General features: G+C 42.0%; 2 protein-coding genes across 8 annotated transcripts in view; one reads left to right on the top strand and one right to left on the bottom strand.

Annotated features, from left to right (window-relative positions):
• Positions 1-1,102: 1,102 nt before the first annotated feature.
• Positions 1,103-12,343, bottom strand: LOC112571272 (F-box/WD repeat-containing protein 7-like; the record flags this gene model as incomplete). 7 transcript variants are annotated; one of them, XM_025250158.1, is given in 10 exon segments in its annotated part: positions 1,103-1,178; positions 3,113-3,243; positions 3,511-3,622; positions 3,991-4,063; positions 6,495-6,646; positions 9,829-9,947; positions 10,304-10,456; positions 11,203-11,327; positions 11,644-11,699; positions 12,243-12,343. In XM_025250158.1, coding segments are annotated over 10 exon segments (1,027 nt in total), but the record flags the coding sequence as incomplete, so codon positions are not given.
• Positions 12,344-12,378: 35 nt separating this feature from the next.
• LOC112570564 (UDP-GalNAc:beta-1,3-N-acetylgalactosaminyltransferase 2-like) overlaps positions 12,379-13,664 on the top strand; it is a 178,891-nt gene continuing 177,605 nt past the window's right edge. Inside the window, exons 1-2 of the mRNA XM_025249077.1 lie at positions 12,379-12,470; positions 12,899-13,025. Of these exons, the coding sequence (XP_025104862.1) occupies positions 12,988-13,025 (38 nt within the window). The 5' untranslated portion in view covers positions 12,379-12,470; positions 12,899-12,987. The remainder of the gene's footprint in view (positions 12,471-12,898; positions 13,026-13,664) is intronic.

Here is a 13,664-nt window from a genome sequence, read left to right on the forward strand (position 1 = left end):
AAGTTGACTGCAGTTCATAACCGCTTGCCTCATTCAAACTTTTATTCCAAGAAAAGGAAGAAAAATCACAACAGACATTGATTTGTGCTGCGCCGTCGGATGCAAGTCTAGCTGCTGCTTGTCCCTCATCCAATTCTGTCTTGTAACCTTCTCCTCCGGTCACGTGAACCCTTCCAGACCTGCGAGGCTGTGGCGATGTGCACATGCGCAGACCCTGACATTTGCGAGTTCCCAGCATGCCTCGCTGTGCGCCGCCAGCATGGCCGCGCCGCCTGGCTGGTTTGACACGAACGTCATAACAAAACTGACACAATAAATAGGTCCAGGCCCTCCGCCTGTTATCCCATGTGTCAGCCGCCAGCGGGTTGAGCAGGTTCATTGGACTAGTTGCTTCAAACGAACGGGGAGTGGGGAGGGGGGGTCAGAGCGGAGGTGGAAGGAGGTGGCGGTGAGCGACCAGCTGCTGAGGTGGAGGAGAGGATGGATCCCCCGCAGTTTGATTGGATTTCGACAAGGGAAGCAAGCATGAGAGTACATGTATGTAAGATTCGCTCCGATATTAAAAAGAGTAGCACGCACGCGCGCGCGCACACACAGAGAAAAGAAAGAGAGACTGACGGATTAAACAGACTACTGAAGACAAATTCTACGGTCAGGTCTGCTTTCTAACAGCGAAGTATTACAAAGGCTTATATCAACGCAGAAGTTCGTGAGTGTATCATCGAATATCCGATGTCTGTGTGAAATCCATGCTAGTAAAGAAAGTAGGCGATCAAGGATGTGTAGTACAGATGGTGCCAAGCCAACCGTTGGTTCCTCAATGACGGCGGATGGCAGTAGTAAGATAATTACACAATGCTACTAAGCTAATTACAATGTAAGATTATATGCTCCTATAGTAATACAGTGTATTGACACAGTAAGTATATAGTAATAGTAGGATAAGCTGCCAGTAGGGCTAAAATGGATGTCAACACCTAAGCGGTGGTGGTGTCTGCAGAAGGTCGTCTAATGAAACTACATGTATACTATACTAAACTAGGATGGAGAGAGGCTTGTACATTAGGTTCTGATAGTGAAGGAAGGTACAGAGACAACTCACCGTCGTGGCTCCATATCCTCACAACACTGTCTGAGGAACCTGATGCGATGACCACCTTGTTGTACACCACACAATACTGCAAGCACACCAGGTGAGAATGAGAATATAGTTTGACACCACAGTACTTCGAGCACACTGGTAACATTATGGGAATACCAAACATATACACCACATACAAAGCAAAGCAGGTGAGAATGGTAACTTTTCCAGCAGGAGCAGAGAAAAAAAAAAACCATTAACATTAAAATTTAAAGCTTTAGCGGCACAGTAGTTTCTTCTATCACTGCTTCGACATTACTATTAAAACATCTTTTGCGGAAATTTTGAAACTAGCCATCAGGATATGTCCTAAAAAAAGTCTTCTACAAGTCGTTCTTAACCAGACAAACCTGGAAAGCCCTCTAAAGTCCCAGTGTATTGCCAGCGCACGAGCCAACAAGTTTGGACTTTGCATGTCCACCGAGGTTGTCATGTCCCAGGTTCATCCCCAATCATTGGATTCCTTTTATTGACAAACTTTTGACAATCTTTGGCAGTTTAATAAACTGCCTTTAACTGCTACTATTTTGCGACAATTTTTGGAGTGGTTTCGCTGTGTGGAAACTGGAATGAACACGCGCGCACACTGCTGGCTGTGCCATCGTTTTCTTTCCGTCAAGACTTTATTTTTAATTTTCATTTTTTCAGGGAGAAAAAAGTGTTGTTTGTGATGTCGAGGCTCTGCTGCCATGGCTGAGATTGTGCAGCTGTCGTGTCCCGTTGTCCCGGGTGGGGAGGAACAAGGTCGGCACGCGAAATTAGAGGGAAGCCATTTGCACCTCGCAGCGTCAGTTAACGCCACGCCACGCGAGATAGCGAGGGTAGGCAGGGGAGCTAAGCGCGTTAGTCAGGGCGGAGTTGCGGTTCCTGCTACAGCAGGGCCACCGTATCTGGCGGAGGTAGCGCGCACTGATAAAGGGTGACGACAAGCGAATACCTACCCACCTGACTGTGTGGAGTGAAAGTGCGAGGCAAACTTGACTTAACGAAACCCTGCAGGGCTCGCATTCACGAAGGAGGAATATCGTGTTGCACACTCGGTTTTTTGTCCCCGCCATGTGTGTTCAGCGTCAGTCACTCATAGTATTGAAAGTTGCCTTTGTTGTATAGACACAAAAAGTTTTAAAATTATGTTCGCAAGAAAATGTATGGTCATGCAAGTTGTTCTATGTTATTCAACAAGGAGAAGTGAGTGTTCGGAGTGAAAGACCAACATATAAAGTCCATTCTTGATCGAGCGTTTGACAAACTTTGGAAGAGTTTTGCGTAATGCTTACAGGAAATTAAAAATCTTAGAGCGAACATTCTGGGGCTTAGAGCTTTGGTCAACATGCTGGGTCCAAACTGGTTTGGCAAAACCTTGCCACTCAGGAAATTTGACATATGAGCCTTAGATGATGTGTCGACCACCGGAGAGGATAGTTGTAACAGAAGGGGAGAAGAAAATAAGCACTTAGCCACAGTTTGAAGGATGGTGTCTCTATCCCAGTGTGCTGATACAACAATTCCTTCTAACTCCTTGACCCTGATCACAAACTCTGTGTGTGTGTGAGAGAGAAAGAGGGTGGGTTCGAGGGAAGGAAAATGAACTCTTTTATTGAATAGGCCTTTCGTGGCTGAGAACGTGAGCAAAAATAAATAAATAAAATAACAAAAACATAACAAAAAAAAAACTCAAGATCTATAGTAATCTATATCTATAATTATTAAAGATAATGGGAAATCTATAGTAAATACAGTCCACACAATGCTTTTTGAAAGAGAGGGGACAAGATGGAAGAAAAAAATATGAAGAAGATACCGGAAGAGGAAGAATATTTAAAAAAGCAGTGTTGATGGTATTAATTGTTGTTATCCTAGCTGCTAAATGTACTGCTCGCAGGTAGTTGTGTTTACTGTAGGTTGACGACAGCAGCACAATGATGTCAGTAGTGCGAGTGGCACAAGGTGGGGGTCAGTACGAGTGCTCACCACTTCCATGTCAGCCTGACCACTGCTCAGCACGTGCGTGCACTCCCCCGTCATCAGGCTCCACACCCGCACGTCGCCGTCCGCGCTGCCACTGACCGCCTTCTTCTCGTCGAACTGCACGGCCACCACGGCTGGCACCACGACATCATGCACACGTCAGCACCACAAGACCACTGCACTTCTTTTAAAATTACTTGTGTGTTATGCTAGTAGAATACTTGTAGTCACATCATCATCATCGTCGTCGTTATCGTCAGCGTCAAGGAGGTGCAGGACAACAAGCAGAGAAAGAGAGAAAAGAGGAACCATCACTTGCATCATCATCAGCAAATCCAGACTGCTCATTAAGTCCACATGTCCTCATTATATATGCTCACATTGTTCAAAGTATATGTTACCTTCTGTATGTCCTCGCAGTTTCAACAGCATCTTGCCTTCATCCACGCTCCACAGCACCAAGGTGTTGTCCCACGAGCCGGACATCACATGGCGTCCGAACGCAACCAGACACTGGACACCAACAATCCACGTGTGTACAGGACAGCAGCAGGGGACACTGACAAACAACACGTGACCAGCAGAGCAATGCAAGACACAACACAAACGACATGTGACCAATGCAGGACACATACACACCACACGTGACCAACATGGAACACAAACAAACCACTTGCGAATAACACAGGACACAGAGAAACCAAATATGTTCAAAAGGGACAGAAAAGCCGCATGTGAACAACAGTGAACACAAACTACATGTGACTAATACAGCAATATGTTGCACACGCCCCATATGACACATTGAGGACAGAGGTAACTCTTGAGTGAATATTGAGTGATGTCCCTTCGCCTTACCGGCTCCAGGGGACAGTTCTCACCTCTATATCGTCGTCATGTTCCCGCAAAGTATGTACAAGCACGCCCGCTGTCAACGACCACACGCGCAGGGATCTGAACAACAACAATCATAAAGATAAACATGTATTTATTGGAATTCGTATCGAGCCGAACTCGATAATACAACCCCAGGGTGGCGAGTTAAGGTCAGTAGATGTATATCACAAGAGTGACAAAGTTTACTGCTCACCTTTCTCCTGCAAAAGCCTTCACCTCCATACTGTCCACATACAGACGTGCGGGAACACACACACACACACATATTCATTCTCTCTCTGCCTTGTGCAAACAAGTGTTTAATTATATATTTTAAAGACTACTGCAGAGAACAGATGTTAATGAGACCTGTGCTTGTTTTCACACTTAGTTGTATATTTCTGTGTACCACACGCAGTGTCTCAAGAGACTTTCAAACAAAACCATATTTGGTGTACAATGTATGAGGCAGTAGCACATTATGCTCATAAATTACAATGAAAAAGTAATGTTTAAGTAAAGCTAATAAGTATGATAAACCATAATATCAAGGTTTATTACATATTAAGTGAGGAAAGTGCTTGACGGTGCAATAAGGTGGACATAAAGGCACCGCACTTTGACAGGTGACCGAAAGATAAACGCAGCTCAAAGGTATAGTGGTTGACATTTTTTTTTTCTAATAATTTGAGAAATTTAGTGCAAGAGACTCCTTGTCCAATCTGGATGAATATCCCCTTCCGTTCTCGAGATGCACGCCATCACCAGGTAAGGAAAGTCAACAGAGAGACATCAGCTGAGCATGGATACATTCATATTGTGAAAGTCTCAGCCAACGGGAGAGCTGGAGATATATGTTAATTAGACGAGTCTGTGTAAAAAATACCGATTGTGACCTCTTTCTGTGTATGGTGATGTTTAAAGGTGCGTATGTCGAGAAATGAAAAGGTTAGTCACCTCTATATCAGACCAACAGCAATGTGGGATTAAGCAGGCAATGTTTGCAAACTCTACTTTCTGCGGCTGCTGACAACACTTACACACTAAGTATTACCATTAACTGCCTGGAGTATGCCGGATGTCCTGATAAAACACACACAAGTCAATTTTTGTTTAAAAAAATCATCACGTATCAGTTAGAAACACGAAAGACAAGGACACAGTACTGTGGTAACTCACCTAATGAGTGTGTGCTGCTTTTCTCTAACAACACAACGGTCCTTAAAGACCAATCCCTCACAGTATATCAGTTTCTAACAAACCTAGAGTGAACCTAGAGTTCGAGATGTAACGGTCACCGTATCAAAGATATCACTTGGTGTTCGTTAAAACAATTATACAGCTTGCACTGTACATGATTGTAATGGCTGATATGTGAAGCTATGCGGCCTACAAAAGCTGAATAAAATTATTATTCAACACACACACCCTACCTTTAGGAGTAAACTCTTCTAACAGTTTAGCACAACAAAGGTGACAAGTTATAACTCTACTAAAAAAGAAGCTGCTAACACCCCATAAAATGGACAAATAACACAACAGCCAGAGAAAACTGGTGAAAGAACAAAGAAATGACAAGTTATGTGAAAAACCTGAGGTGTTTTACGACAACGATTAAGTGCAACGAGAGAAAAAAGGTGAAGAGGAAAGGAAAAGAAAGTGAGTATTATGAGAAAGTAAATATACGAATATTTAGTGATGCTATAAAAACAAACAAGCACCAGACAAGCACATGCAGAATGACGAACGAAGCCGACAGGGGTTGGGGTGGTGGTGGAATGGGTAAGAAAGACACTGCAGTCCGAAATAAACATAACTAAGAGGGATGAGAAAGTGAAAAAAAAGGAAGAAGTCTCAAATGGCATCTATCAATCTTCCTGTCTGGTGCATGTTTATCTGGATCCTCCTATGCTCTTTGGACTAGTTCCTTTATCTGCTCCATCTACACGTCCAGACATTTTTCCTCATGAAAGATTTACAGTCGGCTGGTGTGGGGCGTACCGGGTTATAAAGAATAGACAAGGTTATGGCATCGTGCTTCTTTTTTTGCATTTCAGTGAGAGATGTGTTTGTAAAACTTTCAAGATAATATGAGAGGGAAGGAGGGAGAGAGAGAAAGAGAAATGATGGAGGATCGAGGAGAGAGAAGGTGGGCAGAACAGAACAAGACAAGAGGATGGAAAAAAAAATCATCCTCCACTTTGTTCCACCGTATTGTTTCTTGTATTGCAAAAGGAACTGAACTGATTATTCCGGTTGCTCTTGAGGATTCTGACGGGAGCTAAGCATCTCTTCTCTGACCTCAAGCTTTAGTCTTGTCTTTACTTTCAGCTGCGCCAGCACATCATGGAGCAGTGTGCTGTATGTACAGCAAGGCTGATGATAAACATTGTTTTTACCCACATGCGTGTACGGCCTACCCCAGTCTGCAGACTGCAGATACATTCACGAAATTGTGGTTAGACAATCGACAAGACTTTGGCAGGAAGCTGCAGCTGGCCGTTTTTACCTGTCTGTTGCCGCTGTGACGATCAAGTTGTCGAGGACGACGATGTGGTCCACACTGCCGCCGTGGCCCTGAAAGGACTGAATGATCTTGCCTGTGTCCATGTCAAACACCCGCACAGCGCTGTCTGCACACCCCGTGATGATACTGCGACCCTGTGACAGCAGTGACCTGTGTCAGTAGAGTGACATGTGACATCTGACATGTAACAATAGCAATGACATTAGAGTCACTTGATCCGTGACCACGAAACAGAAGGATAGCGAGTTCCATAGCCCAGTGACTTGAAAAACTGTGAACGTAAGTGGTTCACTGTGTCTAGAGCATGCACATGAAAATGAAAGGCCCAACCTCCTTTGGTCGCTGTTAAATATAGGTACATGTACACATTTTTGCTGGACAAGCTGCTTGGTGGACGGGAGAGTTTCCAACCACAGGCTCGATCAAGCATGGAACCTGAATCAGCGACTACTCCAGACGGTTGTCAGACTTCGCGAGTTTCTCTGCTCCCTCGTAAGCTGAAAAGCCGCAGTGTGCAGGGATCCACTACAGTACTACACAGACCTTCATGTGCTGCACGTGCAGAGAGAGAGAGAGAAAGAAAGCTCAGTAGGTGATGTGTGTCTTGTTTTAGCTGCTCAATGGGGGGCTGCAAGCTCTGGATGACGGATCTGGTGTCAGTCAGGAAGACAACATGAGACGTGTGGTGGGCTTTGATGCTGATAACTTTGACAGTTTCCCGGAGAGCGGTGAGCACCTCTCAGTACCTGGACGATAGAGATTCAACAGGTAATGAACTTGAGGTGCTGAGTTCATCCGGGTGGCGTATGAAGATTCCACATCCCCCATTGCGGGTGGCAGCACCAGAGGACCCATCTGTGTAGACGTGGGTTCACGTTGATGTCTTCAAGCTCTGATGCAGATTTCCAGGGTAAAGGGACAGGAGAAGGGAGTTTGGTGTGTTTTCTGTGGGTTATCCCTGAAACTTTTGTAGAAAAGCGGATGTCCTGGAGATGGGTGCTCCATTGCTCAGCATCCAGGAAGGGGTCTCGATCGTCTGGGTTGTTTGCAAAGTCAGAGTAGTTGTTTGTCAACTGTTTTGATAGATGCTTGAAGTGACCTTTCTTTAGTCTGTTCATTGTGGCCTCTTGTTGATGTTGGTGAATATGATGTGAGGGAAAGCTTTGTAGCCTCTCATGCTGGATCATGAGCTTCTTTTCTCGTCTCTAATCCAGGAGGACAAGTGAATGGGTGTAGTCTTTCTGCACCTGTAGTGATCTGCATGCCCTCATTTTGCACTTTATCCAGCCGGCTTGTGTTGCTCTTGGCTGCCGTAGCCCAGGTAAAAGAGCCGTATTCTATAATGGGGAGGATATTGCCTGTTTAGACTTGTTTGAGAATGGGGCTTCTGGCTTCCTACTTGACTTCAGAGAGTTTATTCTCCATTGAGGACAGCCGCCCTTTCGTCCCGTCTATTTCTTGGATGTGTGGACCAAGTGTCTTGTCTAGCCCTATGCCGTGGTAGAGGGTTGTATTTGCTACCTAGTATTTGGAATGTCCACTGCACATGCATACTTTCTGGTGTAAAAACCTTTTTTGGAAATACCTACTGTAGTCGGTTGATCCTATTACTTTCTCCAACTTCTCCTCTCCGCGTTCCTTGATGCTCCTCTTCATGCATGTTTGCCTGATTGTCATGCCCTTCTCTGTCATACGGGATCAATACCCCTTGTACCTTGTAAAGTGCACTGAGCTCGAATCCGTGTGGTGAAATGTGTTATAAAAATAATAACACTACTACTACTACTACCTCCTCCTAATTTTTCTGCTTCCTCTTCCTGGTGTTACTCTTGGTTGCTATTGGCTTGCATTCTTCTGTGGCCTTTGGCATGCCAACGATCTGAAGCAAGATGTTAGATGGTAGTCGGGTGCCGACTGTTCTGCTGGTTTTCATCTGGATGTCTTCTGAGGCGAAGGCAATGTGTTCTTGTTAATGTGTTCTGCCAGGCCCTGGAGTAATAGAATGGCTTCTCATCTGGTTTGTTAACGAGAACTACTCTGTTGTCTATCATCCCATCTTCGATCTCGTCTCCTTTTGAGCCTGCATTACAGCATCCATATGCAGGCTGATGATTGTTAAAGACAAGCCAGTTGAAAATTGGATGGTTTTAAGATCAAGTCTTGTCTGGGTACGGTAGTAGCAGTTGGTGTAAAAGACTTCTTCTCCTTGTAGGAGGATCTTGATGGCGATATACTCAAGACTGCCGCTTGTGGCTCGAGCTGTCAGCAGTGGCGGGATGTCATTTCTGACGAGATTATTCTTCATTTTTGTGGTTGGTTGGTATGCTTTATCTGAAGATGTCAAAGCCTCGGATGAATGAACATGTGTGCTTTAGTGAGATGGGATTCTTAAATGCATCAATCTTGTTGTATCTTAGAAAGGCATGTAGTTATGATTTCTTCTGCTGGGCCCCTTCTGCGTTCCACTGCACGATCATCAGGGTTTTAGTTGTAGCTGATGTGCAAACAGCACTCCTCTCTGCTGCTCAGGTTTACAGAGCCACCAGTCGCTGGGATAGACCCTCTTGAGGGTGAGGGCCCGACATCGTTCCTGCCTGGCAAGTCGCTAGGACGACATCACGTGGAGATTTTTGTCTAATGATAAGGCATGGACTGAGAGGTTGCCTGTGAGTTCATTTCCTGAAGATTCCTACTCTATGGCCAAATAGCAAAGTCAGCATCACTCTGCCTTCGTTGGGATGGTTGACAGCAGACATCCATAGCTAAGTTCTTGCTCGCCCTCAGTCATGGACACGATGGTTCTGTGATTCCTCTTGGGATACATCAGGCCTGGCCGTCGAACCTTACAGAGAGGACTTTTCCCCAGGTGATGTCATGTCACCATCACTGCTTTAGTCAGTTGAGACAAAGAGCCGGAAGACAGCAGTGAGCACTAGGTTTCGCTATAGGCCAGTGTCCCGGCCATCCTATATAGAAAAAAGTTCTTCCGCTAGTCATCCACCCCACTGTAACCACCAATCCAAAGAGCTCCTCCCTTTGCCAATACTGATCTGTTATCGCAAAACACCAAAGCTTTCAAGAACAACTGTATTTTTATAAAAAGAAAAATCATAATTTCACGAACATACACGTCTGCCAGCGATAATATTATTTGTTGTATAGCCACGGTGTGATGATTTTAATTGATTCAGCCAACCATATCCGCAGTTTCTCTTTTTCTTTTTTTTTTTCTCTCTCTCATAAACACAAGAATGCACGCACGCACACACAACCACATTTTTTTCTCTCGCAAGACCGATCTGTAGAGACGACTAACCTTGAGCTTGACGGCAGTGACAGTGTCGGTGTGACCTCGGATGGTGCGCACACAGCAACAGGACTGCACGTCCCACACCTTGATCTGCTTATCCTGGCTGCCACTCACGATAGTATAGTCTGCATAGTTACCGTTATCGCCATAATTGGCATCATCATTATCGTGAGAGTTAACTATATATGTAAACGAGATAGGGCAGCATGGCGCCTATGCATTTACGCCTGCATACAGTTAGGCAAATTTGTAATCAATAAAGTAAGAAAGCTATGCTTTATTTGCTCAGTATGAACTGTAAATCACACACACACAAATCACTTGAACACCTTTGCAACAGTGATAGCGTAGCGCAAACCTTGTGAATGAAAACGTAGATCAAGGGAAATCAGCCTACAATTACTCGACTTAGTAAATCAGATTAGTTCCCTTGTTTCAGAAGCTTGTTTTTTTTTTTTTTTTTTTTTTTTTCAGGCGTTACCTTGACAATCCATACACGTTACTTTGTCGTTATGACCTCGAAGAATCGGCAACACATTGTATCGTCCACGAGCCCAATTCTTGTTTAAGTGAGTCATTCGCAGAAATATATGTTTCCATTGGCAAATGGGCGAAAGACGTGTTTTTTCTGGAACTAAAAGTAAAAGGAAAGTCTTTTTATTTTGTTTCTTTATCGCTGATGCAGGAAATTCTTTCATCACTAGAAAATTGTAAACATTTTACAGCTATAAGGCTGGCAAAAACAACTAGAAAGAAGCTAATAAAACTATATATTTATATATTTTTTATTTATCATTTATAGCTATAATAAGCTGCATGACTTGATATTGTTTTATTTTATTGGTTAACTCTCATTCATAAGTTTTGACTCTCTTCATCTCCAAAAGGTTTCATCTTTTTCATATTTTTAAATTAAAATCGAATTTTCTTTTATACATATACAGGTATACATATGGTTGTGCACAATAATTTCATCCTATTGAATGAAATCAAACTGCTTTAGTAGGTTAAGATTTATATATAGTACTAGGCTAGTCGCAGAGTTTCAAATACATAAAATATAAGGTATTTTTAGTATTTTACAAAATGTTGCATGTGATAAAATATGTATTCTACATTCTTTTAAGTTTTTGGATGTCCAAAGCAAATTTTCTTTGGAACTCTCTGGTATGATTTATATGTTTTTATATGATGGGGAGACCTGCCTGGCAGATAAATACAGTTTTGTTGTAAAAGAATTTTGCAGAACTACATGTATAATGCTATTTATAGCAATCAGCACTTGGGCAGCTCTTTTTAATATATGATATCTAGGTATTTGTCTCGGACACACTTGACTTGTTACTCTGTCTTATCAGTTGCTAATCTGTCCATACATACCAAATAAAGTAAATAGCGGAGAATTCCCTAAAATATTTGTCCCTCTACTGAAGAGGGGAACCTCCTGCAGGATATTTGAACTGACACCATACTTGAGCCATCCTTTGACCATGCAGTGATGAAGCCTGCAAATCAGAATGAACAGAAAGTATCTATATATAATCTATAACAAAAATGTTTTCATGAATAAAGTAAAATCAGATACCTATATCTAACGTTCCTCAACTTCAAACAAGAAACTGTTAAAAGAAATAACAAAATAACACAGACACACATGCGCGTGCATGCAAAACATTAAATATAAAAAAATCGTCAACAAACCACAAATGGTTAGAATTGGCAAGTTCTCGATACTCTATACAGCACATAGAGAATCGGCTTAAATCAGAAGGGGAAAGAAACTCCAATATTTTCTCAGAAAGTTCATGAGGCAACACCAACGTAGATTTGGCATCACTTCCGTCACCGATCTTGACATTTTCCATGGCTGATTCACTCTGGAAAAGGAACAGAAAATTCGTATGAGATAAAAATCTGACTAAAACAAATATACCAAATTCATGGATATACTGTATATATGTACATGTTGGTAGTGGCCACTCAGATTTGATGATAATGATGATAACTGTTACTTTAGTTTGACTAAAAATTTCAGATAATAAAGACAGTAAGTGGGAACTTTTTGGTAGTTTTCACCTTATCAACAATTTGCCTTCCACTATATTGTGCACGTCGTTTCGGGGGTTGAGGTAAATTAATTGTGGGTTGGTTCAGTGGGTGGCGAGATTGAAGAGGCATATGAGCGTGCACATTTTTGATCAACTATATGAATATTTGCGTAAAAATAAACAAAATATTAAAATGTGTGACCAAAGTAAAGCAGAAAGATCTAATTTTACTTGTAACAGTAACTCATTATAAAGAACCATTACTCTGGTCTCATGTTAAATAAATTTTGTTACATGAGAGATTAAGGACTTCAATGCCCAATATTAATTACATAATGGATGAAACCTGTGATGTTAAGAAAATTCACAAACAATTTTCTTTGGCGAGTGTGAATTCCCCATTTTAGCACGATTATACAAATAGTTACTATGCGGTGTCAACGACGCTGATCGACTCCATCGCAAGCTAGTACAGGGGAGGTAAGAATGGACTACTTCCTGTCAATTTTGCGCGGAAATGGCGGAATGGTTTGTCGTCTGCACCATTCTTGCTGTTTGCATTGCTGTACTTTCTATTGTTTTTCCGACGTCAAAATGGAGGTGAAAGAAATTATTTTGAATGGGATTTTATCTTTAGGAATTGTCCCACACATATTAACATATAGACTGATAAGACTGATAAAACAGATCGGTACATGCTTTTGTTCCTTTGAAAAAGTGTGCTACGCTAGCTGTTGTCAATTTGTGGGACTGCCAGTCCATGAGAAGTATAATCTCAGTAATACCTTCTTCCACCTGTTGCCATCATTCCCCTCATCCCCTGCTCACACTCACTCACATTTGGGAGTGGGGCTTATGTGCAAAAGTGCATATAATACATATTATTATGAGATTATCAGTTATCCAGGGATGTAATTTGCAAGGATAGCATTCAAATTAAATGTACATGGTTTTATGAAGTGTCTAGTAACTTAAATAAGACTCCTTTTATAAAAAATATAACATGTATCCTGCATATCAATGAGCAGATGAAAGCAAGGAACTTTTGCATCTTGGTGTCTGCGTCCTCACCGCTCGAGAAAATCAGGAGCATCGTTCAACCATTAGGAGCACCTGGATGAGAGATGTCTTGACAAGTGTTGACAGAACTAACAGGTACTGTAAATCTAATTTTTACAGACATAAACTAAATGGTCTTTGAAGTAAGAGTGAAGCATATATTTGCCATTTATTGGGAAAAATGAATCACATAATCAGCAAGAAGAAGTAAGTGTGGTGTTATAGGGATTGCAAGTTGTTAAATTTTTTTTTTCTAGTGCTGTTGATCCAGTTCCTTTTGATCTCTTGGTTTGACCTAATGATCGGCTTTTCTGCATATTATTGACAGTATGAAAATGATAGGTTGTTATTATAAGTTGGCATACACAAAAGACAAATTTGTCTGATTATAATTGTTTTGTTTTTTTTATACAAATTTGACTTTGTGAGTGTAATTCACTAATCCCTATTAGTTCATTCTTAACTATGGAGTGCATAAACTATCATGTGTGGTGAGATCTCACATTGCTTTTCAGTTAGAAAACAAACGTTCTCCATTTCCACCTTTACTAAGAGATCTTTTGTAGTATTTGGACCAACAGTTTGAAATTCCCAGCCAGTCTATTTACAGCATACAAAGATGCATGGAACTTTAAAAAAAAAACAAACTTAAATACACATCCCTCCCCAAAAATATATAAGAGATTATCTCTCTTACATGCATGTGTGTGTGTGGTCAATGAGTGGTATAGAACC

The sequence above is a fragment of the Pomacea canaliculata genome, linkage group LG8, assembly GCF_003073045.1.
Source record: "Pomacea canaliculata isolate SZHN2017 linkage group LG8, ASM307304v1, whole genome shotgun sequence".
Taxonomy (NCBI): Eukaryota; Metazoa; Mollusca; class Gastropoda; order Architaenioglossa; family Ampullariidae; genus Pomacea; species Pomacea canaliculata.